Source organism: Camelina sativa, chromosome 18, assembly GCF_030686135.1.
Source record: "Camelina sativa cultivar CO46 ecotype springtype chromosome 18, ASM3068613v1".
Taxonomy (NCBI): Eukaryota; Viridiplantae; Streptophyta; class Magnoliopsida; order Brassicales; family Brassicaceae; genus Camelina; species Camelina sativa.
In genome coordinates this window covers 21144372-21170966 of record NC_141897.1, presented here as the reverse complement: position 1 = coordinate 21170966, position 26595 = coordinate 21144372, and the positions used below count along the sequence as shown (strand labels likewise).

At 34.7% G+C, this 26595-nt stretch overlaps 3 protein-coding genes across 3 annotated transcripts; 2 read left to right on the top strand and 1 right to left on the bottom strand.

Moving 5' to 3' along the window:
- Positions 1 to 6414: 6414 nt before the first annotated feature.
- On the top strand, positions 6415 to 7392 carry LOC147923116 (uncharacterized). The gene has a single exon (XM_087497915.1). The coding sequence runs from the start codon at positions 6415 to 6417 to the stop codon at positions 7390 to 7392; it is 978 nt and encodes a 325-aa protein (XP_087354041.1).
- A 9944-nt stretch (positions 7393 to 17336) lies between these two features.
- LOC104762400 (protein NRT1/ PTR FAMILY 2.11) lies at positions 17337 to 20502 on the top strand. Its single transcript, XM_010485678.3, has 4 exons — positions 17337 to 17893; positions 18395 to 18612; positions 18694 to 19253; positions 19340 to 20502. Exons 1-4 carry the CDS (start codon positions 17737 to 17739, stop codon positions 20247 to 20249), a joined length of 1845 nt encoding a protein of 614 aa, XP_010483980.1. The 5' UTR covers positions 17337 to 17736; the 3' UTR covers positions 20250 to 20502.
- On the bottom strand, positions 20449 to 26485 carry LOC104762401 (ATPase 11, plasma membrane-type). The gene is made up of 22 exons (XM_087498714.1): positions 26098 to 26485; positions 25915 to 25988; positions 25690 to 25809; positions 25455 to 25553; positions 25233 to 25370; positions 24973 to 25107; positions 24664 to 24843; positions 24340 to 24546; positions 24081 to 24200; positions 23871 to 23990; positions 23654 to 23776; positions 23464 to 23568; positions 23229 to 23373; positions 22831 to 22995; positions 22502 to 22740; positions 22302 to 22334; positions 22099 to 22180; positions 21814 to 21974; positions 21480 to 21665; positions 21200 to 21382; positions 20910 to 21088; positions 20449 to 20801 (listed from the first exon to the last, which is right to left on the bottom strand). The coding sequence occupies exons 2-22, from the start codon at positions 25966 to 25968 to the stop codon at positions 20705 to 20707; spliced, it is 2871 nt and encodes a 956-aa protein (XP_087354840.1). The 5' UTR covers positions 25969 to 25988; positions 26098 to 26485; the 3' UTR covers positions 20449 to 20704.
- Positions 26486 to 26595: the final 110 nt, after the last annotated feature.

The following is a 26595-nucleotide window of genomic DNA, read 5'->3' as shown; positions in this document are numbered from 1 at the left end:
TGTTATTAATAAACTTATCAACTGATCATCTATTATAAAAATAATCGCAGATGGCAGATTCAAGTCAAGACTGTAATTCCGCTGAAAAAAGGAAAGCAACTGATATTGATGATCCTTCTCCAACGGTAAAAAAACAAAGTGGTTGCCGGTCAAATGTCTGGAACTGCTTTAAAAGCATGGAATAACCATTAAGAACCGAAACCGAACCAAACTGTGATATATATGGTTTTTATATGGTTTTATTTTTGATGAAACCGAAAAAAACTATAAACCGAAAAAACCGAACCGTAACCAAACCGAATTACATATGTTTCTTTATGGTTCTATTTTTATAAAACCAAAAAAACCAAACCGAAAAACCGAACGCATACCCCTACCATTATTCAAAAAACGTAACTATAATGGAAGTTTGTAAGTATATCAACCATTTTATGGTATATTAAAGAAATGGTTAGACCTCCGTACTTCGTTCAAGATATAACAACTACAAGCAATTTACTACATTGTTATTAATTCAGCAAAGCTGATTTTGACTGAAAATCACAACAAATAATTACCAAAAAATAATTTTAACGAGAACAAAATTGTAGTGATAGATTTTATTAATAAGATGTTTGGCTCTCATTGTTTTAAAATGTTAAATGTATTAGTTTTCAACCAATTATTACCAAAATCAATCTTAACGAGAATAATAATTAGTACATTTAACATTTTTGAAATTTGTTTTTTTGAAATGATTTTCTTAATATATATTTAACGATAATAGTTGTTGAAATTTATTATATTTAATAATTTTTAACCAATTCTTACCAAAATCAACCTTAATATAATAATTTCCAACCAATTCTTACCAAAATACAAAAACAAAATTGTATGTGGTAACTAGATGTTTTACAATTTTTGAATACTATTAAATATACTACTTTTCAACAAATTGTTACCAAAAATAACCTTAACGGAAAAAACGGTAGAAAATCGTAGATTTATTAATTAGATATTTGGTTGTCGTTGTTAAGAAAATATTAAATATACTAGTTTTCAATAATCTTATCAAAATCAACTTTGTCGAGAATAATTCAGTAATTTCTATAGTTTGAGAATTAAATCAACTTTATCAAGAATAATTTAAGTAATTCCATAATTTAAGTAAATCCTAAATGAGATTAAGCATCTTGCATGTTTAGGAGAAGATTAGAACATGATGCCTTTCTGGAATTAAATTAAATTTCTCAGAGTAACAATGTACAAAGAATTTCATTCAAACAGACAAACATCAAAATTAATATCCCTCATTAAACCATAAATGCAATCTTAACGGATTTTTTCAATGAAGGATATTAATGCAATCTTGAAAGCATTTAGACTGCCATTTACAGCATAATTCACCTACTGGCTGAAGTAACGAATTTGTTCTTTATGCTCAGTCGCAGTTTTAAACAATCCTCCCTTGTGTACCTAAAAAACTAAAAAAGCATATACCGAGGGTATTATATCATACAAATGATCATATATATCAAAATCACTCGGCTATATCATTTAATGAGGAACAAAAATATGTCACAGACCTGTTTCCTGTATATATTTTCTTCAACAGTTGGTGAGGTCATTAACCTATACACCACAACATCCTTTGTCTGCCCAATTCTATAGGCTCTATCAACACTCTGGTTGTCTGTGCTGCATAGATAACAGTAAATCAAATCATCAAAGTACTTTCAAGAGACTAAAAACATTAATAGCTTCCAACAATGATTTTAAAACTACATCAAGTTTCGCACGCAAAAACGTGTGTAATAGTATACAGTTTTGTTATATTACGTACGTATTATATCTGCCGAATTATCTTAAATTTGAAATATTCCGACCAAATGGTTTTTTATCCGATGATTGGCTTTATTATTCGTACCAAAAGTTTTCTAAATCCGTATTTTTATATACTATAAGGAAAAATACAAGAAAAATCGTATTGAGATTTGATGTCAATTATTATTTATAGAAAAATTCCCCACTCAGAAACAATGGGTTCAGAATTTCCCATACTTATTCGTAATCCTTTCTCATCTTTTAATCTTATTATATAATTATATATTATTCTAAAGAAAATCTTTGGAATCTGAAATTAATGGAAACGAATTACGCCTATGAGAAAATGTATGCAATTCATTACGATGACTTTGTTTGCTAAAATGATTTCGACTCGGACCTTTCTGATGCTGCTATGCTACTCTACCACTACTAGCTAACTCTTAACTCCCTTCGTGTTCTATCTTTATATTCGCTATTATCCGTTTTCAAGCATATTCTATTACTATGTTTTTTTTACTAAATGGTGTGCACTTCTATTACCGCATCTTTATTTACTATTTTTGGTTCTTTGTTCCAACACTTTGCGTTAATCTAAAGTTATTGATAATAACAACGACATGCCATTTAGTATTCTCTTACTTGTACTTTTTTTTTTTTTTTGGTCAAAGTATTCTCTTACTTGTACAAGTTGAAGTATTCTAGACTTTTCTTCATTCGTTTTTTTGTCAGAGAAAATTATATATACACAATTTGATCTTTATAGATCTTCCATAAATAACAATACTAGATGGCCTAGGGTTTACAAAATCAAAAGGTAAGATTAAGAGTAAGATGAACCAACTTTGTAAGTTGTAACGTCCCATATTTCATGTATATTCTCGATTTCTTTTTGTTACCTTAAAACATGTTGTCTCCATTAAATTATGATTCAAATTAGTCGCGTACTTTTCTACCAAATTGATATTGCAAACACAATTTCTTTATTACTTTACAAACACATGAGTAGCATATATTCAAAATTGAAGGACAAAACATCGGACTTTCTTCTAACAAGTACAAGATATATACGTTCTTTTTGACACACAAGTACGAGATTTATTAAAACATCATTTTCGTGATATATATTAAAAAAGACTACATTTTTATTTACAAGACAACGACCACATTTTCGACTGGAACAAATTCAAAGCTAAGGTATAAAGAAACAAACCTAGAAAAACGAGTTCAAAATCAAAAATATTATATGCTCCTTCGATGTCATTTGTGCTGCAAGTTATTTTGGACCTCTGAAAGTGCTTACCCGTGAAAGTTATACGCATGTCTAAATTGTCTATGGGCTATATTGCTTTCGTTGTGATTAAACAAAGTTTACTTTTGCATAATCGATTTGTTAGGATAATAATTATATATAGTCGTCCAAGAATTTGTTCTGCTTCAAACAAGTTGGACCAACGAAGGCAACGAAGCATAGAGTTGGACCAGATTTTAATTGAGTGGGCACTATGCAATATCATTATAATTATCAAAACTCGACATGTGGCTTAATCTTTAAAGAAAACACCAATAAGATAATTGAAAAGTGATGTAATTCCCTGTGGTCCTTGATTTTCCAGAAGGGCAACATAGAGTAAGAGAATCAGAACATTTTATATGAAAAATGAAAAATATTAGCGTGATCAGTTACTTTATTCTAATAATCGAAAGGGAAAAGAAAATTGAAGGAGCTTTTCGACTGTCAAAAAGAACAACTCGAGATACTAAAAACCATTAGAAGTGAAAGATGAAGTGATTCCATAAAAGACTGAAGGGGAACAGATATCATCCATCACTTCGAGAATCAAGAACATGTTCGTTTGGTTTCTTTTTGTTTTTACTAAACCAAGGCAGTACTGACATAACAATATAATCTTTAATATATAATGATGATACATTTTATAATAGTAAAATGTAAAACTCATCGTTTAATAGTTAATGACTACTAAGATGACTAGTTTTACAATGTTTCAACTCGTGAAATTGGTGATATACAATTTTAAACAATATAATGTTTTATCCAACACATTATTTTTGTCTTTATATGTTTACCTACAGTGATAATTTTTATGATATCTCTTAGTTACCTACTTTCAAATATATTATTCGTCGATAGTTAGATGCATAGTAGTACATACATTATAACATGTTCTCGAATAAAATTGATCATAATTCAGCCAATAGATGTAAATATGGTCAGTGATGAAAATAAATATTAAAATTTAACATTTCGCACAAAGGAATCTATCGAAGGGTAGTGGATTTTTGTATTATTGATATGGTCGAGTGTTTAGAACTATTTTTGCTAACTCGAATATTATCTTCATATATCTCTCAAGCAATTCTGTAAAAGTCAGATTAAGACTGTATCTCCACTTTATACAATATCCATCCCCTCTCTAATTCATTTTGGCATTTTCATATACAAGAGTATCAATCAAGACATGGACCAATCTAGTCTCCCTAGGCCCTAGCTCTCAGCATTATCTCTAGACTCCAAGTTCGTTATCAAAAAATTTCTAGGAGATCTCTTACAACCTTAAATTTTGGGATTCTTTTCTTTGGTCCGATTAGACCGGATCATAATGGACCTAACCTAAAATTATTTACCCTTTTAATTGGTGATATGACATATTATGAGGATATCAATTTTTTGTAACAGAATTATCTCATAGATATATAACTATATATATACAGTCCAAAATTTTATACATATTCACTATTTTGGGTCTAGTGGTCGTGTAAATCAAGTCCTAGGTTTGTGCAATTTACGTTGACCCATTCGATGTATTTTGAGTTCATTTAATACCAATACATTCAATCATTTTGGGAAAAACATTACTCCTCCGATTAAACAATCTCCACAGTGTACCGTGGCCGTATTGATACAATATTACTTATCCACGAATACGAGGCATGATGGTAATGTGTAGCATGATGGTAATGTGTAAGCATGATGTTGTGCTTACCTAATTCGCCCCATCTCTTTTCTTGAGAGCCAGTCTTTTGTGTTTAGTTGTTTACTATAAATGCCTCATTATCTCTTCTATATTGCATATGAGAAATATCACTTTACTTTATGCGTTTATTCGAAATTTCATTGGACCTATTATCGTTTTTGGCTAAATTTATATTTATAATTAAAAAAAATTAGTGGCTTGATATATGTACTTGAATACTTGATATTCACTTTCGGTTGCAATACCATTTATGTGTTTTGTTCTTATTTCTACTTGACATATAAGTAATTCAATATAACTACAAATAGAAAGGCCTAAAAAACGAACAGCAAAGTTTATAGTTTATAGAAAGAAAAGAAAAAAAAAAACCAAAGAGTGAATGCCTGATTGGAGTATTTATGAACCATACTGTTGAAATAACAACTTTATATAATAAAGTTGCAGAGAAGCACATTTTTTTTTGTTAAAGGTAGCAGAGAAGCACATGTCGGAAGGTTCGATTACTTTTTGCCATAAATAATACAGTAAACCTTATCATTTATTGTCACCGAAATTAGTATTTAACCGCTCACCATTTCTTTCCCAAGTCAATTGTTTTCGGTATTTAGAAAAAGTTCCCAACTTGTTATCATAAATACACGGCACGCATATATAAATAACTATATATGAAAAAATTAATTTATTGTTTGCCTATACATAATTTTTAAAGTTAAATTTCCACCTTGTTATACAACAAAATTTATCGTTTGGCTAGTATGTATATATCTATATACAACAGTGTTATAAAATTGTTCTAGCAAGTTATTGACAAATTGTTTTATACACAATATGAAATTATCGAAACAAAAAGTTTAACCAAAACAAAGATTTGAGAAAATAAAAGAGAGAAGAAGAGAAAAGGGAAAAGGTAACAGCAACGCGTTGGGCGTTGGATTGAAGATTGCAATCGTACTCCCTTTTGGAATTTATATAGTACTAATTTTGACTTGGAATCATTTTAAGTGGATTGGTGAAAACGACACGCACTTCTTCTCTCCCATTCCATTTGTAATTTGCCAAAACGTGACGCATTTCGATCCTCTTCCTCCCACTTTCCGTTTTAACATAACCCAATTATATAATTTGCTTCCGTAAATCATAATTAACTCTTTAGGTAAATTGAATGGACTCAAATGCATTCACATCTAAAGTCTAAACCTATGCAGCATCCACATCTAAACCTACGAGCATGTATTGCATGTACGACATGATTCACGTGATTTCTTGTAAATACAAATATAAATAAATCTGTTTGATTTCTTATTCTATTTGCCTTCACTAAGTTTTCTTGTTGAGTAAGCTTAAGTCAATAAGAGACCTATTCTTCTCGTTATAATGTGTCAAAGTTTGTTTTACTACTTTCCCGTTGTTAGTGGAACTAGTTGAGCTAGTTGCGTCATGTCCTATCTTTTCGGTTCTGTTTCAGTTTTGTTGTATCTTTATAAAACCGCATTAGAGCTAATGAGAATTAGATCATTCTGATGCAATTTGCAAGTCTTTGAAACTAGTAACTTACAATCGGTATCAGAGCTTACGAACAAAGTGATCTAAGAGAGAGAGAGAGAAAACAGAGAAAATGAGCGACGACAAAACACTCACCAAAATCCCTCATTTTGATGGTAATTACGATCATTGGAGTGAGCTGATGGAGAATCTCTTGCGTGCTAAAGGATTGTGGAGTATGGTAGAAGAAGGTTACATTGAGCTACCAGAGGGAATCGAAGCAACTGCAGTGCAGCAGAAGCAGGTTGAGGAGCTCAAGATGAAGGACCATCAAGTGAAGCATTACCTGTTCCAGGCACTTGATCGGGTTGTGTTTGAGCAGATTTTGGATCGTAAAACATCTAAGATCATCTGGAATTTGATGAAGAGAAAGTTTGGAGGCAATGAAAGGGTGAAGCGATCTCTTCTCCAAACCCTGAGAAGAGACTTTGAGGTTCTTACAATGAAGAATGATGAGAAAATTGATGATTACTTTGGGAGAGTAATGTCAGTTTCCAACAAGATGCGAAGCAATGGTGAAGACATGCCAGATTCAAAGATAGTTGAAAAGATACTTCGAACTTTAACCGATAAATTCACTTGTGTGGTGGTGTCCATTGAAGAGTCCAAGGATACAAGGAGCATGACGATTGATGAACTACAGAGTTCCCCGTCTGTTCATGAGAAGAAGTTTCAGAAGAGCATCCATGAAGAAGATGATCAAGCTCTTAATGTCAGAGGTAGAGGCAAGGGATTCTACAGAGGTCAAGGCCGAGGCAGAGGACGCTCCTTTAATTCGAGAGTGATCGAGTGCTACAAATGTCACAAACTTGGCCATTTCCAATATGAATGTCCAACGGGAACAACAACTTCAATGCACAATTTGCTGAAATTGAGAAAGAGGATGAAGTTCTGCTTATGGCATATGTTAAGTTGTAAAGAACCAGCAGAGGAGATGTTTGGTTTGTGGATTCTGGATGCTCAAAGCATATGTGTGGAGAAAAAGATTTGTTCTCCAGTCTGGATGTTAACTTCACACATAACGTCAAACTGGGGAACAATCACAAGCTAATGGTGTGTGGGAAAGGAGTGGTGAAAATAACGTTTAATGGAGTAAGCTATGTGATAAGTGACGTGTACTATGTCCCAAAATTGAAGAACAGTCTGTTGAGTGTTGGGCAGCTCCAAGAGAAGGGTTTGGATGTACTATTCAAAGGAGGAGAACGCAAAACATGCAGCATATTTCATCATTCGAGAGGAAAAATTGCAGAATCTGTCATGAGTGCCAATCGTATGTTCATCCTGCTAGGAGAAACGAGTAACAAGACGGAAGAGGTGAAATGTCTGCAGGTTGATATCACAGACAAAGCAGAGCTGTGGCATCACAGATTTGGTCAACTGGGCTACAAGGGTCTTCACACGCTATGCAGCAAAGAAATGGTGGAGGGTCTACCTAGCCTCGAAGATGTAAAGATCATGTGTGAGGCCTGCATCAAAGGGAAACATCATCGTGTTCCATTTCAAAAACAAAGCAAGTGGAGAGCGACTGAAAAACTGCAGCTCATTCACTCTAATCTTTGCGGTCCGATCAGCCCACCATCAAACAGTCAAAGGAGGTACCTAATAAGTTTCATTGACGATTTTTCTAGAAAAGCATGGATATACTTTGTGTTAGAAAAATCAGTTCAAGATATTTAAGGCGTTTGTGGATAAGCAAACTGGATTATCTATCAAGTGTTTGAGAACTGATAGAGGAGGAGAATACAACTCAAATGAGTTCAAGGAGTTCTGTAGAGAGTATGGCATCAGAAGACAATTGACGACATCCTACACTCCGCAGAAAAACGGCATTGCTGAACGCAAGAACCGAACCATCATGAATATGGTGAGAGCAGCTCTTTGGGAAAAGGAAGTACCAAAAGAGTTTTGGCCGGATGCTGTTCAATGGGTGAATCACGTTCTCAACAGATCTCCTACAGTGATCGTTCAAGACATGACTCCGGAGGAGGCATGGAGTGGCAGGAAACCATCAATTGAGCATTTCAGAATCTTTGGCTGTATCGGGTATGTTCATGTGTCTGATGTCAACATAACTAAACTGGATGAAAAAAGCATAAAGTGCGTTCTGTTAGGTTTCAGTAGTGAATCCAAGGCCTGGAAAATGTTTGATCCAGTGGAAAGAAAGATTCAGATCAGCAGAGATGTGATATTTGAGGATGATAAGAAGTGGGATTGGGAACCTGTTGGGTACTCAAGTGAACAGAATACAGAGCTTGAGTGGGAAGAGGAATACGAAGATACTGAAACTGGGGAAGAAGTAGAAGCAGAGGCAGAAGAAGCAGAGGAAGAAGAAAGAGTTCACACTGTTCATGTTCCTACACCAAATGATGCGACTCAAAGCGATACAACAATGGGGGGAAGAGCAAGAAAACCACCAGTCTGGGCTGCCGATTATACAACAGGAGAGGAGTTGTCAGATTCTGAAGAAGAAGCAAACATGACAACAGTTGAGCACTTGGTTTTTATGGTAATTACAGATCCTACCAATTTTCAAGAAGCTGCACAAGATCAGAAATGGAGGATAGCAATGGATGCAGAGATACAGTCCATTGAGAAAAAGCAGACCTGGTCATTGACTACTCTTCCCGATGGAGCTAAAGCTATTGGGGTTAAGTGGATCTACAAGACTAAACTCAATGAGCTTGGAGAGGTGGATAAGTTCAAAGCTCGAATGGTTGTAAAAGGTTATGCTCAAGAGAATGGTGTAGACTACACAGAGGTTTTTGCACCAGTGGCTCGGTTGGATATTGTGAGGATGATCATTGCTTTAGCAGCTCAAAGAGGATGGGGAATCTATCAACTGGATGTCAAATCCGCTTTTCTCCATGGTGAGCTGCAAGAAGACGTATTTGTAGAGCAACCTCAAGGCTATGAAGTCTCAGGAAAGGAGCATATGGTCTACAAGCTGCATAAAACTCTCTATGGACTGAAACAAGCACCAAGAGCCTGGTTCAGTCGCATTGAAGCTTACTTTGTCAAAGAGGGATTTGTGAGCAGCTCTAGTGAACAAACTTTGTTCATCAGACGAAAGGGAGGTAAAACATTGATTGTGAGCATTTATGTTGATGATCTTTTGTTCACTAGTGATGATGAGGAGTTATTGAATGAGTTCAAGCGCTCTATGAAAGATGAATTTGATATGACTGATTTGGGAAAGATGAGATACTTTCTGGGTATTGAAGTAATCCAGAAGACTGATGGCATTTTTATCTATCAAAGAAAGTATGCTGCTGAGCTGATCGAGAGATTTGGAATGCAAAATTGGAATCCAGTTTGTAATCCAATAGTTCCTGGACAGAAGGTTGGTCGTGATGCAGCTGGTGTGAAGGTCGACTCAACGAGGTACAAGCAAATGGTGGGGAGATTAATGTATCTCACAACAACACGACCCGACTTGATGTTTGTGGTAAGTCTCATAAGTCGTTTCATGTCAAATCCTACTAAGCTGCATTTTGCTACTGCAAAAAGAATCATGCGGTACTTGAAAGGAACTTTGGGCTATGGGATATGGTATAAACGTGAAGGTCACAGCGAGCTTATAGGCTACACTGACAGTAACTATGCGGGGGATAAGGATGACAGCAGAAGCACTTCAAGTTATGTCTTCTTGTTGAGTGGAGGAGATGTAGCATGGTCCTCAAAGAAACAGCCTATTGTGACTATGTCATCGACTGAAGCAGAGTATGTTGCAGCAGCTGGGTGTGCTTGTCAAGCTATTTGGATGAGAAGAATATTGAGAGACATTGGTCACAAACAAGATGGTGAGATGATTCTGTTATGTGATAACACATCTGCAATCAAGCTGTCCAAAAATGCTGTTATGCACGGGAAGGCTAAGCACATAAGGGTTCGATATCACTTTCTGAGAGAATTAACCAAGGAAGGTGTGGTTAAGTTGGTTCATTGCAACACAGAGGAGCAATTGGCAGACGTAATGACGAAGCCATTAAAGCTTGCATCGTTTCAGTGGATCAGAGAGGCGTTTGGGATGCGCATTGTGAACTAAAATTCTTAGTGAGTTTAGTTCAAGGGAGGGTTTGTTGAGTAAGCTTAAGTCAATAAGAGACCTATTCTTCTGGTTATAATGTGTCAAAGTTTGTTCTACTACTTTCCCTTTGTTAGTGGAACTAGTTGAGCTAGTTGCGTCATGTCCTATCTTTTCGGTTCTGTTTCAGTTTTGTTGTATCTTTATAAAACGACATTAGAGCTAATGAGAATCAGATCATTCTTATGCAATTTGCAAGTCTTTGAAACTAATAACTTACATTTCTTACATAAGAATGTGTAGTGCGTTTTTTTGTTGTGTGTTAACCTTAATGAATTCTATGATTGACCGAAAGTAAAAATCCAAATAAAAAACTTGGTGAACTAGTGGTAGTGGTAAAGACCGAATAGTAGAGTGAATTAATGATGTTTTAAATGGCAGGTGAAAGCAACATACAATAGATGGCGAAATTGACTTAAGCAGAATTCACTCATTTAACAATTTCTATGGGTTGATAAAAAAAATAAAAAACAATTTCCACAAATCAAACTAAATAATTGGAAAACAATGTGATATTAGTTATTAATTTTTTAATCGACGATGTAATATATTAGGTAGGAAAACTTATTTCGGTCCAAGAAAATACAATATAGCGAACCAATGTGTTGATCTAACCACTACATATTAAAATTTAAAAGTAATGAAAAAACAAGATGAAAAGAAAACAAAAAAAAAATCTATTTGCAACGACCGCCTACCGCTTTTGGTTGGTGGCTGGATGCTCATTTGTTATCGTTTCATGTACGGCAAATATAATTGTGGTTGGGGATAGTAGTACCAAAATATGGGCAAGAACATCATCGGACAAGTCATACGGGGTCGAGTGTGCTGCACTTCCCCAATCGACCGACCAAAAATATCAAAAGCTAACATTATAAATCATACCTAAAACATTACTGATCGGATCCGTGGTGTGCATTACAAAAAGCTGACAACATTTTATTTGCCTTTTTATCGTCACGATCATAATTTTTACTATCTCTCTTTCTGGATGGAGTAGATGTTTGTGAGAATGCTTCTCTATATACCTCTTATTGAATTACTACATCTAGATGTATTCGAATTAGGTTAGATAATATCTCAGAGCTCCAACCCGAAACCTATTTTCATAATCTATATCCTTTATATATTAAAAGAGAAGCATTCTCACAGAAAATGCTGATGTGTCGCATTCATATAGCTCTTGACATTATTTCCTTTATTTTTCATCGGCTTTTAATAATATTTACATTTATTTACCATTGTATTTTTCTAAAAATCTTTTATATATTAAAAGAGAAGCATTATCACAGAAAATGCTGATATGTCGCATTCATAGAGCTCTTGGCATTATTTCATTTATTTGTCATCAACTTTTAATAATAATTACATTTATTTACCATTGTATTTTTCTAAAAATACAATTAACACCCAAGATTAAATCTTATATTCTCTTTCTAACTTAATTATATCCTTTAATTATATTTTCATAAAAATTTTAAAAACTCTTTGTTCATATGATATAATAATATAAAATTGATATTATAATAAATCTCACGGGTTAAATTTTAGTTATTATACAATTTTTTTTATAAATATATACTACACAATCAAATTTTAGTTTTTTCAATTATCGATAAATATAATAGATTTCATAAATAAAAATTACAGTAAAAACATTTAATAATTATTTTATACGTGCGGGTTGTTATCTAGTCTCTTTTTAAAACAAGTGTAACACTTGCTCTTATGAATATTTTTATTTATAACAAAGGTGTACACATATAATGTTGCTAATTATGTCAGAACTGCTTTTTTACTGTCTAAAATAGCCCTATAGAGTTGGGAAGAAACCACAAGATTAATGATTACCATTTCCAACAAAAGGACTAATGATTAAAAAGAAATAGCTAAAAGGGTGATTTCGTTTCTATTGGAATAAAATTTCATCATTAACTGCACTATGTGTCTAGAAATAAGTGAACGATTGTGAAGAATATTTTGGTTTGTATGATTGTATATAGATTAAGATTTCCACAACTAAGATTCTACATTCCTTGTCGGCCAGATAATTAAAACTTAACAATACACATTTCCGAATTGGAAGACAACTCTGCATTTAGTTTACTGGTACAGTAAACTATATATATATACACTCAAAGAGAGGTATTCATATGATTATGAAACATATTTTGCTTAGAAAAAAAAATCCAACCCTTATCTCTTTTGCTTATAAAAAACAAACAACGGATATCTTGAATGAGTTTGTTTTTTATTTGCATACATTAATAATCTCATTTTTTTTTTGTTAAAATAATACTTTTTGTTTGTATTCTTGCTCATAAAACAATTTCAAGGATATCAAGAATGCAAGATCTAACTTTTATGTACAATGATTAGCCTAAAAACAAGTTTGTCGCTGGGTGTGTACTCATTTTTATAGTGATTTCTACATCTACAGATAAAACTCGTTCAACTAGCTAATCATTTAACAAAACACTAAATATAGTACTATAGTCTATACAAGGACTATAATGCATACACTTTTTCATCATTGACACGTGAAAATGGTCCTAGACGAAAAAGGTCTGGGCAGGGCAGTTATGTGAAGGCAATGAGCATGAAGGTTGACTCTCGTGGATTTGCTTTTACGATTTTGGTATCTGTTTAGCTTACTGTAACAACGTCAGAGCCGAAACGATTGTTTCGTTAATTCAAGTATTATCTTATATACGGTTTCAAAAATATGTATGTATAATTTCGTTTTCCATGTTACACATGCAATCTTATAAAAGTTCCGTACATAGGATAGGAGTATATTATAAATCAAAAGAGTCGATTGGAGTACAAAACAGATAATATGTTTAAAAATAATATTTACTGAAATTATATTTTCGGAGAATAATATAATTTCCGAGTTTTCAAACTATAAAACGTGAAACAGTACTGAAATGAATTACGATTATTCTTCGAAAATAAGGAAAATACATTTCAATGACATTCATCTACGAGTAAGTTGGAGGCCTGGGTGACAAGGTGAGTACATAATAATTCCATAAATTATTGTCGCGTAAACTGCAAGAATCGGGACCAAATTTTCAATCATTCAGCTCAATTATTTTCCTAGAAATCGTCTCTAAAGTAATTTCGCAACAAGACACTAATATGACAATAAATTACGATTATTATGATTTATGAGCCTTTTAAGTGAGTGAGGTTTTGGGGGGGAAAAATGTGAGTTAAGGTTGTCAACGCTTGCGGTTGTCCTATTCATATTTAACGCATGCATAGTTGCCTACACGTATATTTCTCACATTTATACGTATGTGTTCGACTTTGTGGTTTTTAATCCGCCTTCGAAATACACTTTTTTGTTTTTTTTTTTGGTGAAACCGAAATACACTTTTCTTAGTCTTTTTTGTTCTCCCCCAATTCGAATTTTATTACAGGCGTATGAAAATAGAAATAGAAATACTAATATACTCAAAAGCTTGTAAATTGTGTTACGTAACCGATTCCAAGAATATAAACCGAGCGAGGAATTGAATTCTGTTAGATTCTTTTTTACTGTAATGAATCCAACCGGAATTAATGTCACCCACTCGGTTGTTTTACAAGACACAATAATTGGCGTTTTGGTTGTTGAAGTAATCAGATTTTTTTCATTTATTTATTATGGAAAATTTTGACTTATCCGTATAGTTCCAAAAGATTAAGTATTACGGCCTATCATTGACTACCTAGTTTAGTTGAACTATGTTTACGGTTGAGATGGTACGTATACGGAACAACGTAAATAAGTTGTTAATAAACTGTAATGAAATAAACGTAAAAATAGACATAAAACATAACCAAACAATAAATTGTTAAATTGTACATATGACATTATTTGTTTTGTTTGTTAATTATTGGGTTTGTCGAATGCAATACTTTCTGCAAGTACAATACATGTGCCACTAGACTTTTTGGATAAGAGACCTGGTCGCTTACAGAATGATCACAAAAGATATGCCTAACATCACTCACCATCACATTAATAGTCTAAACCCCAACAAATGTTAAAGCATAGTTATTTCTTCTCTACTTATAAAAGGTTTTAAAGTTTTCGGTATAAATATATTGACAATATGTGGAAAGTTACTAAGTATCGCATTTTCAGTAATTCAGCACAAACAAGTCACGCAGTAAAATTTCCGATCATTGTCATTTTAATATTTTAAATCGAAACTACCATTAGTTATACAGTATCTTATAATTTACATAAATATATCATAGTTTTTTTTATAATGATCTTGTTTTAAGATGGATTTGATATGGTTTTATACACCGGTGTGCCATAATGCTAAATTAGTTTCCCAAACTTACAATCACCATATGATTATGAAGTTTTTTCTTTGTATGACTTCATAGAGACGTAGACTGCCAGTACTATGAATCTTGGACTAGAGGCATTAATTCTTTAAATAAATTGTTGATCGTAAATTCTTTGACAACTACAAGCAAATAATTATGGCAAAACATATGCTTGAGGGTTTTTGTTGTGGACCAAAGTTGTAAAATGAAAGGGATTATTGTTGAATTGAAAGCTCAAGTTGATGAAATTGAAAAGGTACCCATCCTTTTTGGTGTCATCTCCAATTAGTATCACTATCATCTTATTAGATACTAATTGTCTAGGATAAACATTTATTAGTAATGATTTTTTTTTTTGGACAAACTTATTACTAATGAATAAGGAAATATTTACATCAATATTTATTTATTTATTTATTAAGCTATAATTTCTGCTTGTATATTTAACCAAGATGAGCATCATCGATTTTTTTCTTGATAACCATGATAATATATATATATATATATTTTAAATTAGACTAGTTCTCGAAACATGTTGAAACTAGAATGTCATTTTTTTTTTCTACTTCAACGTTTGTAACGATGAAGGAGGAAAGAAGCAATGAAAAACCATATGGTGGGATTTGATCCCCTTCTTTTCATTCAACAAAAAAGATTATCTTTTAGTACCACTAAACCACCAATTAATTGGTCTTAGTAAACATCATAAAATTTTTATGCGCACACACATTATGTTTTATATAGCTGGAGTATGCCTCCTCTCATAGATGCTACAATCTTTTTAGTCGTTTTTTTATTCCTTAAATCCTTTTTTGAGCTCACTAAACTAACTAATGAAAACGAGTAACATATCACTTCATGTCGAGAATTTCATCACAACTAACCATTAGATTCTTCGTTTTCTTGACTCTTCGACCAAAAATATATTTTTTCAACATATTTTATTCGTTGTAGATTATCTTCACCTTAATCTTGTCTTAGGATCATATTAATTTGCCTTATGGTAGTCAGTACTCAAACATGCCACGACTAGAAATAGATGCATTTACATATTACCATGTCAGGCGCTTCGCATATATTCCGAATACAGATTGAGGCAAGACATCGCTGATGGAGTTTTATCCACTCCAATTTTTCAGATCACCAAAATCCAACGTTTTCTAACGACATATATATATATATATATATATATGTATATGTGAATAAATTTCCATGCATACAGGGAAATAAGATAATGAAACATAAATGAAAATTTATAAATTTTAATACAAATGTGCCAATTAATTCTATAAAAGACCACACAAAAAAAAAAAACTTATCGCAAAGTTTTCACTTTCAAATCTAATCAAACGAAATGCTTAAATAATATCAAGTTTTGCTTAACAGTATTACCTTTGTTTACATTTGTAAGAAATAGCTTTTAGATGATTTCCAACTAACTTGTTTATATTAAAAAATCCCATTTCATTACATTATCGAAAACAAACTTTTTATATAAGCGGGAATCAGAAACCTACAGTTTTTATGAGAAAAAGAGTCAACGTGCTCTTGTTTCTTATCGTGCCATTCAACATATATATTGTTTTTATTTTTGAAAAGGAAAAAAAAAACTAAAGAGCAGAAGTAGACCACGCTGAAAGGTTGTAATGAAAACGATTTGTAACTAACTTTATTTCTGTCAATCCAATACTATGAACGAATACTAGCTAGTTAGTATCTAAAAGGTTTCATACTACTAACTTAACCAACAACGGTAAAAACATAACCAGTGGTCGAAATTTTGTTAAATCGATCGAAACAAAAAACATACATCCCACTTTCTCGTGGGTATGTGTCAGTGCGTGTGCGTGTGCGTGTAAGTAAATTATTTATTGGTGACACACATTTTAAACGAAAAGAACAAATGTTTTCTTAATACAGATTTTGAAATAACAAATATGATGGTCTTGGAAGCTTCATAACAAGTTAACTAACCACTTAAAAACATAGTACTATAGTACATATTTTATTTCATATATAGTGATCATATTCATATAATTCTTCTATGCACATGTATATATATATATATATATCATTTTCCTGCACAAAGAAAAAGTATATAGATATCATTTTCAAATACATTCATATATAATGGTGTAACTTGTGGGGAATGATAAATGTATTATAAGGATATTTTAACTATCCCACTCTATGATATTAAAATGCGTGGGAAAACTTTATATACTCGATCTCGAGAAGAAATATTAATAGTATAAGTAATTAAATTGTATGAAGAAGAAATAAAATTGGTTAAATTGTATGAAGAAGAAATAAAATTGGTTAAATTGTATGAAGAAGAAATAAAATACGTATTAACTGTTTAATTGTTTATAATAGTATAAGTAATTAAATTGTATGAAGCAGACAACTTTATATAAACTTTATATTTCTTCTTCTTCTTCATACAATTTAATTGTATATACTATTAATAGTATAAGTAAAGCTACCGTATAGTATAAACAATTAAATTGTATGAAGAAGAAGAAGAAATATAAAAAACTAGTAGTATAAAAGAAAATGGACGGAGAGCTTAAAAGAACGTGCCGTTATTGAGAGGGAGTGTTCTGATGGGGCCACACCACTTATTAATGGAATCTACATTTTCACTATTTTTTCTGAAATAGTTTTTTACAGAGTAAACAATTTTTAATGTTCGATTTTTTTTTTATGAATATTATAATCACTAACAGAGCTCTCCTTCACGGCCAAATACACAAATTACTACTTTGTCTAGATTCCTACAACTCTACTTCTCCACCATCCTCTTTCTTCTTACCACTATAAATAGAGAGGTCTCTAAGATGAAGAAAACAGTCATCATTTGCTTTTGAGAGACATAACAAAACACAAACAATAAGATAAAAGAAACTACAAAAATATATATACGACTATTTTCTTCTTTTTAATTTGTTGTTGTAATAATTTACTTAGAGCAACAAAATGGAGAGAAAACATCTTGAAGTTGAGTCCAAGGACCAAAACCCTTCCTCCGCCGTGTACGGTGGCTCTGCTACGGCTGTTGACTCTGTTGATGAAGATGTTCAGAATCAGAAGAAACTCGTTTTTAGAGGCTGGAAAGTCATGCCTTTTATTATTGGTAACACAAATATTTATGAATCATTTATCCATTTTTTTCCTTCTTCTAATTTTAAACCTTTATTATTATTATTTTTGGTTCTATGGAGTTTTGTGATAAATTCAGGAAACTGTTTTTCAAAAAAAAATCTATCCTTAAAAAAGAAAAGAAGAAGAAAAACATCAGTCTTGCTCGAAGACTTGTTAGTTTGATTTGTGACGAGGAGAGTTGTTTTTGTTTTGTCAGATTCTCTGTGTTGTCTTAAACTTTGACTTAGTCAACGGTAGTTTAAGACCAAAAAAAAAAGAGGAGATCGAGTTTTGTTTGAGATTTTATAGTAAACATATTATAATTCTTGATTCTTGGTTACAAATTAATTAAAAGACACAGATATCATATAATTCTTGATTCTTGGTTTGGTTTCTGATTCAACCAAAAGCAATATTTAGAAAGTTTATCACAAACCTGTATGTTGGATCAAAAAGTCTTACGCTATTGGTTCTTTGTTGTTGTTATAATCAGGAAATGAGACATTTGAGAAGCTTGGGATCATTGGAACACTATCAAACCTTCTGGTTTATTTAACTGCAGTCTTCAACATGAAGAGTATCACAGCTGCAACTATCATTAATGCCTTTAGTGGCACAATCAACTTTGGAACTTTCGTAGCTGCTTTCCTCTGTGACACTTACTTTGGTCGATACAAGACTCTAAGTGTCGCGGTCATCGCCTGTTTTCTTGTAATGATCCTTCCTCTTTTTTTAATCTTTAGAAGGTTTTAAAGTCATAAAAATCTGATCAGTGAATTGGGGTTTTTGTAGGGATCGTTTGTGATACTATTGACTGCAGCAGTGCCAAAACTGCATCCAGCTGCATGTGGAACAGCGGCAGATAGCGTGTGTAACGGGCCAACTGGAGGCCAGATAGCGTTTCTACTGATGGGCCTCGGGTTCCTTGTTGTTGGAGCAGGTGGGATCAGACCGTGTAATTTAGCTTTTGGTGCTGATCAGTTTAACCCGAAGAGCGAATCAGGGAAAAGAGGGATTGACAGTTTCTTCAATTGGTACTTCTTTACCTTCACATTCGCGCAGATCTTGTCGCTGACTCTAGTCGTGTACATTCAGTCTAATGTAAGTTGGACGATCGGTTTAACCATCCCGGCCGTTCTAATGTTCTTGGCCTGCTTGATTTTCTTTGCGGGAGATAAGTTGTATGTAAAAATCAAAGCCTCTGGTAGTCCATTGGCCGGTATAGCTCAAGTTATAGCGGTTGCGATCAAGAAACGTGGATTAAAGCCCGTGCAACAGCCTTGGCTTAACCTTTACAATTACTACCCACCAAAATACGCAAACTCCAAGCTTAAATACACCGACCAATTCAGGTAAAAACACTCACACACACCAAAATATATTGTCACTTTCTTTATATGTTTTATGTTTACTGAAAATGCTTTCTTGTATTTGGCAGATTTCTAGATAAAGCGGCCATCATGACTCCTAAAGACAAGTTGGAGTTAGATGGTAAGCCTGCTGATCCGTGGATGCTCTGTACAATGCAACAAGTTGAAGAAGTGAAGTGCATTGTTAGAGTGCTTCCTATATGGTTTGCTTCATCAATCTACTACTTGACCATAACTCAACAAATGACTTATCCCGTCTTCCAAGCCCTTCAGAGCGACCGTCGCTTAGGATCAGGAGGATTTGTGATTCCTGCTGCCACCTACGTTGTTTTCTTGATGACCGGAATGACAATCTTCATCGTAGTCTACGACCGTGTGCTCGTGCCTACCATGAGAAGAATCACTGGTCTAGACACAGGGATAACGCTCTTGCAGAGAATCGGAACTGGCATTTTCTTCGCTACCGCAAGCTTAATAGTCTCAGGATTTGTCGAGGAACGAAGGAGAACATTCGCTCTGACTAAACCTACACTTGGTATGGCGCCACGAAGAGGAGAGATCTCCTCAATGTCAGCTATGTGGCTGGTCCCGCAGCTCTCACTGGCGGGTATAGCCGAGGCATTTGCAGCGATTGGACAAATGGAGTTTTACTACAAGCAGTTCCCTGAAAACATGAGGAGTTTTGCAGGATCCATATTTTACGTAGGAGGAGGGGTTTCGAGTTACCTTGGTAGCTTCTTGATTGCAACAGTTCACAGGACGACGCAGACCTCGTCCGGGGGTAACTGGTTAGCTGAGGATCTGAACAAAGGAAGATTGGATCTCTTCTATTTCATGATAGCCGGAATGTTGGCAGTAAACTTCGTTTATTTCTTGGTGATGTCAAGATGGTATAGGTACAAAGGAAGTGATGATGAAGTGACAACATATGAAACCAATGAAGATATCATCAAACAGCAGGATAAGAACGTTGCCTGATGATTATGTGTTTCTCTCATCTTCTGGAAGCTGTTAAGACTTCGTTTTTGGTCAGCTTCAATCCTCGTACATTTTCTTGGAATAAGCCTTAGAGAAATGAAGTAATCATATAGTTGTTCTGGCTTTTTTTTTTCTTTTCTTTTCTGGTTCATGTGCTAGATCACATCTCTTTCTTTCTATCATTGTGGACAAAAAGAGAGATTTATAACATCAGATGTATTGCAAAATAAAAATTTGTCTTGCATTTTGACGACTCTGTTTCTATCTTCTGTCATATTTCATCATAATAACAGAACAAATCTTTAACACTCAGAAGAAGAAATTAAAAATAAACAAACAAAAAGACTACTAAGAAACTGATACTTATATGCATAATTTGTATTGAAGTTTCTAACAGCGATATTGACCTTCTTGAATGATTTTGAGACGGTTCTTGGGCTCTCTCTATGCTTCTTTCAGACGGTGTAAGCTTGTTGAATGGTTTCAATGTCGAGACCTTTTAATCTCACAACTGATTCAACATGACCCTTGAGTGTGTGAAGCTCCCGCAACCTATCAAAGTTTAAGAAAGAATCAGACAATAACAAAATGATCTGGTTTTGTCCTCAATATTCAAAAAGTGTTCCTTCTCAGGAAGAAAAAAGCATTGATGATTTTTACCTGGCGATCTCGGCTCTTCTCTTAGCTTCTTCAGCCATTTGGGAAAGCTCATTGAAATGGGTTCGCTCTGGGAACATCTTAGCATCTGGTGCTTGCAAGCCGTGCAGGGTTCTCTGTGCATGCGCCCATTGTAGCTCCCTTTGTTCTTTCCCGAAATCTTTCTGCCTTGTGAATGCAACCTAATGGAACATAAACAGAATCCATTTGAGTCACACTCCAAGATCAAGTACAGATAAGGCAAATGGAAAGAGGACAAATGAAACAAAAAAATATTGCTCTTTGATGCATACCCTTTGTTCGATAACAAGATCCCAGGCTCTGCCGCTAAGGGCATAACGAATCAAGAACTTGATGATATCGAGAGGAATATAGAATACAATATTGTAAAGCCATATGACCCCGGCCCATCCCCACCCGATACCTTCTATTGCAGCAAAGCTCCAATTTGCATAAACTGCAATTAGAGTAGCCACCTGTTTTGGAAGAAAAAATATCAAAAAATGAAACAGCGGTTTATAATATAACTCTGACTAGAGTTGCTAACCACAGATAGTGAAATGCCATACTGACCAATTGTGCGAGGATAAATGCTATCACAAGCCACATGCCAGGACGTTCTACATAAGACCAACTCCGTGATCGGGTCACAAAGATAAGCGCCTGACTTATGATGCTGACTTGTAGGTATATTGCTGAGGCAAGCTTCCGGAAATCATCATGTGCTGTTTTCTCAAGTGTTGAAACTCCAAAAGTTCGCTGAAATCATCAGATAATAAAATCTGGTCAATAAGACACATAAAACAGGAATTTGACACTCTGGTTCATGATTTTATCTAAAAGACAAAGTTGAAAACAACTTCTGAGGTGTGAATGGAGCACATTTTACTGAAGAGGGAGATTATACCGGGAAGAAGTCGGTTTTATATGCAACCCAGAAAAATATAACTGTCATCATAGCCATGTAGCTCCCAAACACAACGCCAGTTGCAAAAATCTCTGACAGTTTCCAGCTATCTGGAAGAGGGGAAGGTTTCACTCTGTCTTTCGATATCGTCATAATTGTGCCTACAAAGTCAGTGCCGCAAGAGTTAGTTGATATAGCAGAACTCTAAGAAAACAATGTAAAATCAGCAAAAAGTATAGATATGCTGAAATCCTTGAACCATAAAATTAGTATCAATGAACGAACCATCATTCAGGATGGCGATGATAAGAACCATGAACGGTGGAAAGTCAAACTTCCATATGAGAGCAAGTAGCATGAAGCCAAGCTGAATTAACATAGATTGTAGAAAAGGAAATCACAAGGAGTATCATACACATGAAAAAACAAGTTGTAATGGGAACATGGGAAAGAAACGAGTAGGAGAACCGATAGTGATGCCAACTTACGACAATACGGATAGTGATGGAGACCGCATATATCTGTCCAGAAAAATAAAAGGCCAGCTCAAGTTATTTGTTTACGAAACATAAGAACCAATGATATTGACTTGCAAATTATATACAACTAAAGGATATTGTCTGTATGATGATACATTAGAGAAAGTTGAAAAAATATGATGGAGAGTGAAAATAAATGCAACACTCACTGTATAATTTTTCATTCTCTGGAAGATAGCACGACTGGTCAAGACAGCGCTGATGATAACACTGAGACCAGGTTCAGTAAGAACGATATCTGAAGCACTGCGTGCTGCGTCAGTTGCATCAGCAACTGCAATGCCAATATCAGCTTTTTTAAGAGCAGGAGCATCATTTACTCCATCACCTGTCATCCCACAGATATGCTTCCTCGCTTGTAGTCGCTTAACTATCTCATATTTATGCTCTGCAAACAGTTTTTATGACTAATTTGGTTAAAATCCTGAGATGAACTATGCTTGATTAAGTTTTTGGAGAAACAGGAAAAAAAATTTACCAGGAAAAACGCCAGCAAAGCCATCGGCCTTTTCTATGAGATCATCGATGGGTAAAGCACCTATAGACTCATCCTTGCGCTGTCCAAGCAAAGCAGATGAAGGGTACATGTTGGTTCCCATCCCTAAACGGCGTCCAGTCTCTTTTCCTATAGCCAACTGATCCCCTATAGAATACAACAAACCTTTAGCAAAGACAAACAAATACAGAAACGAAGAGGCATAACTCAACAACATTGCAAAGAATGAGAAGACTGCCCTGATTTAGGTGTGAAAATTAGAATAAGGATATTACATGGAAAAGCATCATAGATAACAAATGTATATGGAAGGAAAAGAAAAAAGACATGTTGACTTTTAAGGGAGACTACTCAAGTTCCGAGTAGAACAAAAAATTCACCTGTGATCATTTTCACATTCACCCCAAGATTTAAAGCCCTTCTAATTGTCTCAGCACTGTCATGCCTAGGTGGGTCAAAAAGAGGCATGAGACCAATAAATTGCCAAGGGCCTCCAGCACTTTCCTTCGTCCCTTCCGGAACTTCCTGCAGAAGGCCAAACACTTCCAACCTTGAATCTTGTATCAACTTACACTAATATATCCTGGGAAACTTGAGGATCTGGTCTCCAGTTACCTGGTATGCCACGGCAAGGGATCGCAAACCCCGTTCAGCGAACTTGTCTATTACAGCATGAACTCTACGCTCAATCTCTGCTCTATTGTGCGCAAGATTTAGGATCTGAAACATCGGAAATAGGAGCTAATAAGACTATGCACAACACCAAACTTTTTGAAAAGAACATATATGGCAACCGACTGCTTACTTGCTCAGGTGCACCTTTGCTGACCCTATGCATTTTACCATCACTGTCAATATATGTAAGAGCCGTCCTCTTATCAGTGGGATTGAATGGAAGAAAGTGAACCTCTCGAACACCAGCTCGTGCCTACAGAAAGCGATATTGAGGAAGATTTAGACTAACAGTGTAGTTCTGTAGCAATTAACATTAAAAAATGCTTCTGTAGCAAAACCAGTATTACCTCTTTAGGATCAGCAAGCATCCCAACTATAGCAGCATCGATGGCATCCTGGTTTTCCAGTCTAGACGCTTGAGCTGCCATCAGGACTACTGTATCCGCATCCACTCCTTTCGTGAAAACCTATATAAATAAAACTTGCACTCATTCAGAAACAGCTACCGTGATCCTGAATCCTGGAAAGATGCATTTATTTAACCAAGCCCACATTACCTCGATAAGATTTTTGTCAACAGTAAGTTTATTCAATGTTAAAGTTCCAGTCTTGTCACTGCAAAGCACATCCATGCCAGCCATTTCCTCAATCGCTGTCATCCTCTTTGTTATTGCTCCCTGTGATATATATCAGAATAAGATCATACAGCCATTAAAACGCAGAAATTTCAAGCAAGTTCATTCAAAACAAAATCCTTTAAGAAATTAAAAGACAACAAAATACAAAACAGACAGAACTAATGTGGATCTGGCTAACCTGCTGAGATAATCTATGAGAGCCAATGGCCATGGTCACAGACAGAACTGTAGGCATGGCGATTGGGATACCACCAATGAGAAGCACAAGAAGATTATCAATTCCAGGACGATAGGCTCGGTGTTGAATGGGATACATCACGACAATCTCAATGATCATCCCCACTGCAATAGAGCAAATGCAGAAATTCCCAATAGCAGTTAAGACCTGAAACAAAACAGATATAAATATTAATAGAGTTTGAACCAACTCGAAAAGGAAACAACGATACACCACATAAGATCCCAACAATGAGAATTCTCAAAACATGTAAAAGAGTCATGCCTGTTGGAAATGACCAACTTGGTTGGTCGTATCTACAAGATGCGCAGCCTTTCCAAAGAAAGTATGGACTCCCGTTGCAATGACAACTGCTTCAAGCTCTCCCTGTTTGCAAGTGGAGCCAGAATACACACCATCGCCTGGACCTTTGGTTACTGGTAGAGATTCGCCGGTAAGAGAAGACTACAGAACAAAGGGTTCAAAACAGCTTCAGTACAAATTCTTAATTTGAAAAACTTAGCAGTATAACATCTAAACATCAAGTGGCTAATGATTGATTGAAGCTATGTGCAGAAACAATATGGGTCAAACCTGATCGATCTTAAGGGGATCACCCTCGAGAAGGCGAGCATCAGCTGGAACGATATCCCCAAGCTTGATGCTGATTATGTCACCCGGAACAAGATTTGCAGCATCCTGCTCACCCCACCTTCCATCTCGAAGAACCTTCACAAAATACATTAAGCAATTGGTACCATAAATGAGTAGCTAAGAACCAAACCGGAAAACTGACATATATTAAAACAAATTCAGAGCAACAACCTGAAAGCAAAGAAGCAAAAAGATCAAACCTTTGCTTTAGGGGCAAGACGTGCCATAAGAGCAGCAGCAGCATTCCCAGCGTTGTTCTCCTCAATGAAACTGATGGTGGAGTTTATCACAAGAAGAGTAATAATACCAACAAAGTCTTGCCAGTCAGGAGGTTTCCCCTGGTAAGCAAAGCATTGTTAAGAACACAGACCAAATCAAAAGAAGTAAACTTTAAAAGGTAAAAGAGTCTAGAAGATGCTCACTCCTCCATTAGCAAGAGCAATAGCCATGATAGCAGCAGCTTCCATCACCCAAGAAAGAGGATTCCACATGAAACCAAGAAATTTCAGGAATTTGCTTTCCTGCAAAAAAAAAACAAAAAAAGAAAGAAACTTTTGCTTCAGAACATCGAAATTATAATCCTTTGGAGCTTATAGAGCTAAACTCTAGAACCCTAAATTCCAGAAAACAAGAGAAGAGAAGGGAAGGGAAGGGAACCTTCTTCTCTTCGAGCTTGTTATGGCCAAAGAGAGCAAGCCTCTCATCAGCGGCTTCAGTAGTGAGACCTTCTCTGCTACATCTCAGACTCTCAAAAACTTCTTCAATAGGCACATTCTCCTGGTAAAACAAAATTGCTTTAGACTCTTTCTCTTCCCAGATAAATATAACATCAGACAAACAAAACCAAAAATAAAAATCCAAACTTTTGAGTAGATCTGTTACCAGATCCACCGTTTCTTTCAAAACAGCCTGAAGGACTTCTTCCTTGTCACCCATATTCTCCTGCGACCTCCAAACTACACAACAACAAAAAAAAAAAAAAAAAAAAGACAAATTATTACAAATTCGCCATGCGAAACACCACCAAAAAGCTTCGAAAATATCGAGAAACAGAGAAACAGAAACCTGTTTCTTGAGGTTGAAATCCTTATCTCCTTGTTATTATGTTTTTTTTTTTGGTGGGTGTCAGAGAGAAGAGAGGATGAGAAAACCGCTAAAGGTTAGTGGCAGTATGGGAAGCTAACACACACAACACACTCCGACCTCTCTCTCTCTCCCTCGCCCCACGATTATATCTCTCCTTTTTTATTTTATTTAAATTAGTATATACTCTGAGTCTTGTTTTAGGTATCTTTTTTCTTACTTGCTTTTTCAACCTTTTTTCTCCCTGCGTCAAAGATTTAGTCGACCTTCTTAACTCGATTAGGAAATTAATTACTTGATTAACTATTACAATCTGAAATATTCTCTACTTATCTGACTATCTTAAATATCTTTCTATTTTTTTGTATTTACAGGCAAATTACAGCTGTAAATATTTTGTATTTATTATCTGACTATCTGTTTTTTTTCCTTTTTTTTCTGATAACAAATCTTGTTCTATTGGATGGGGTTCTATACGAG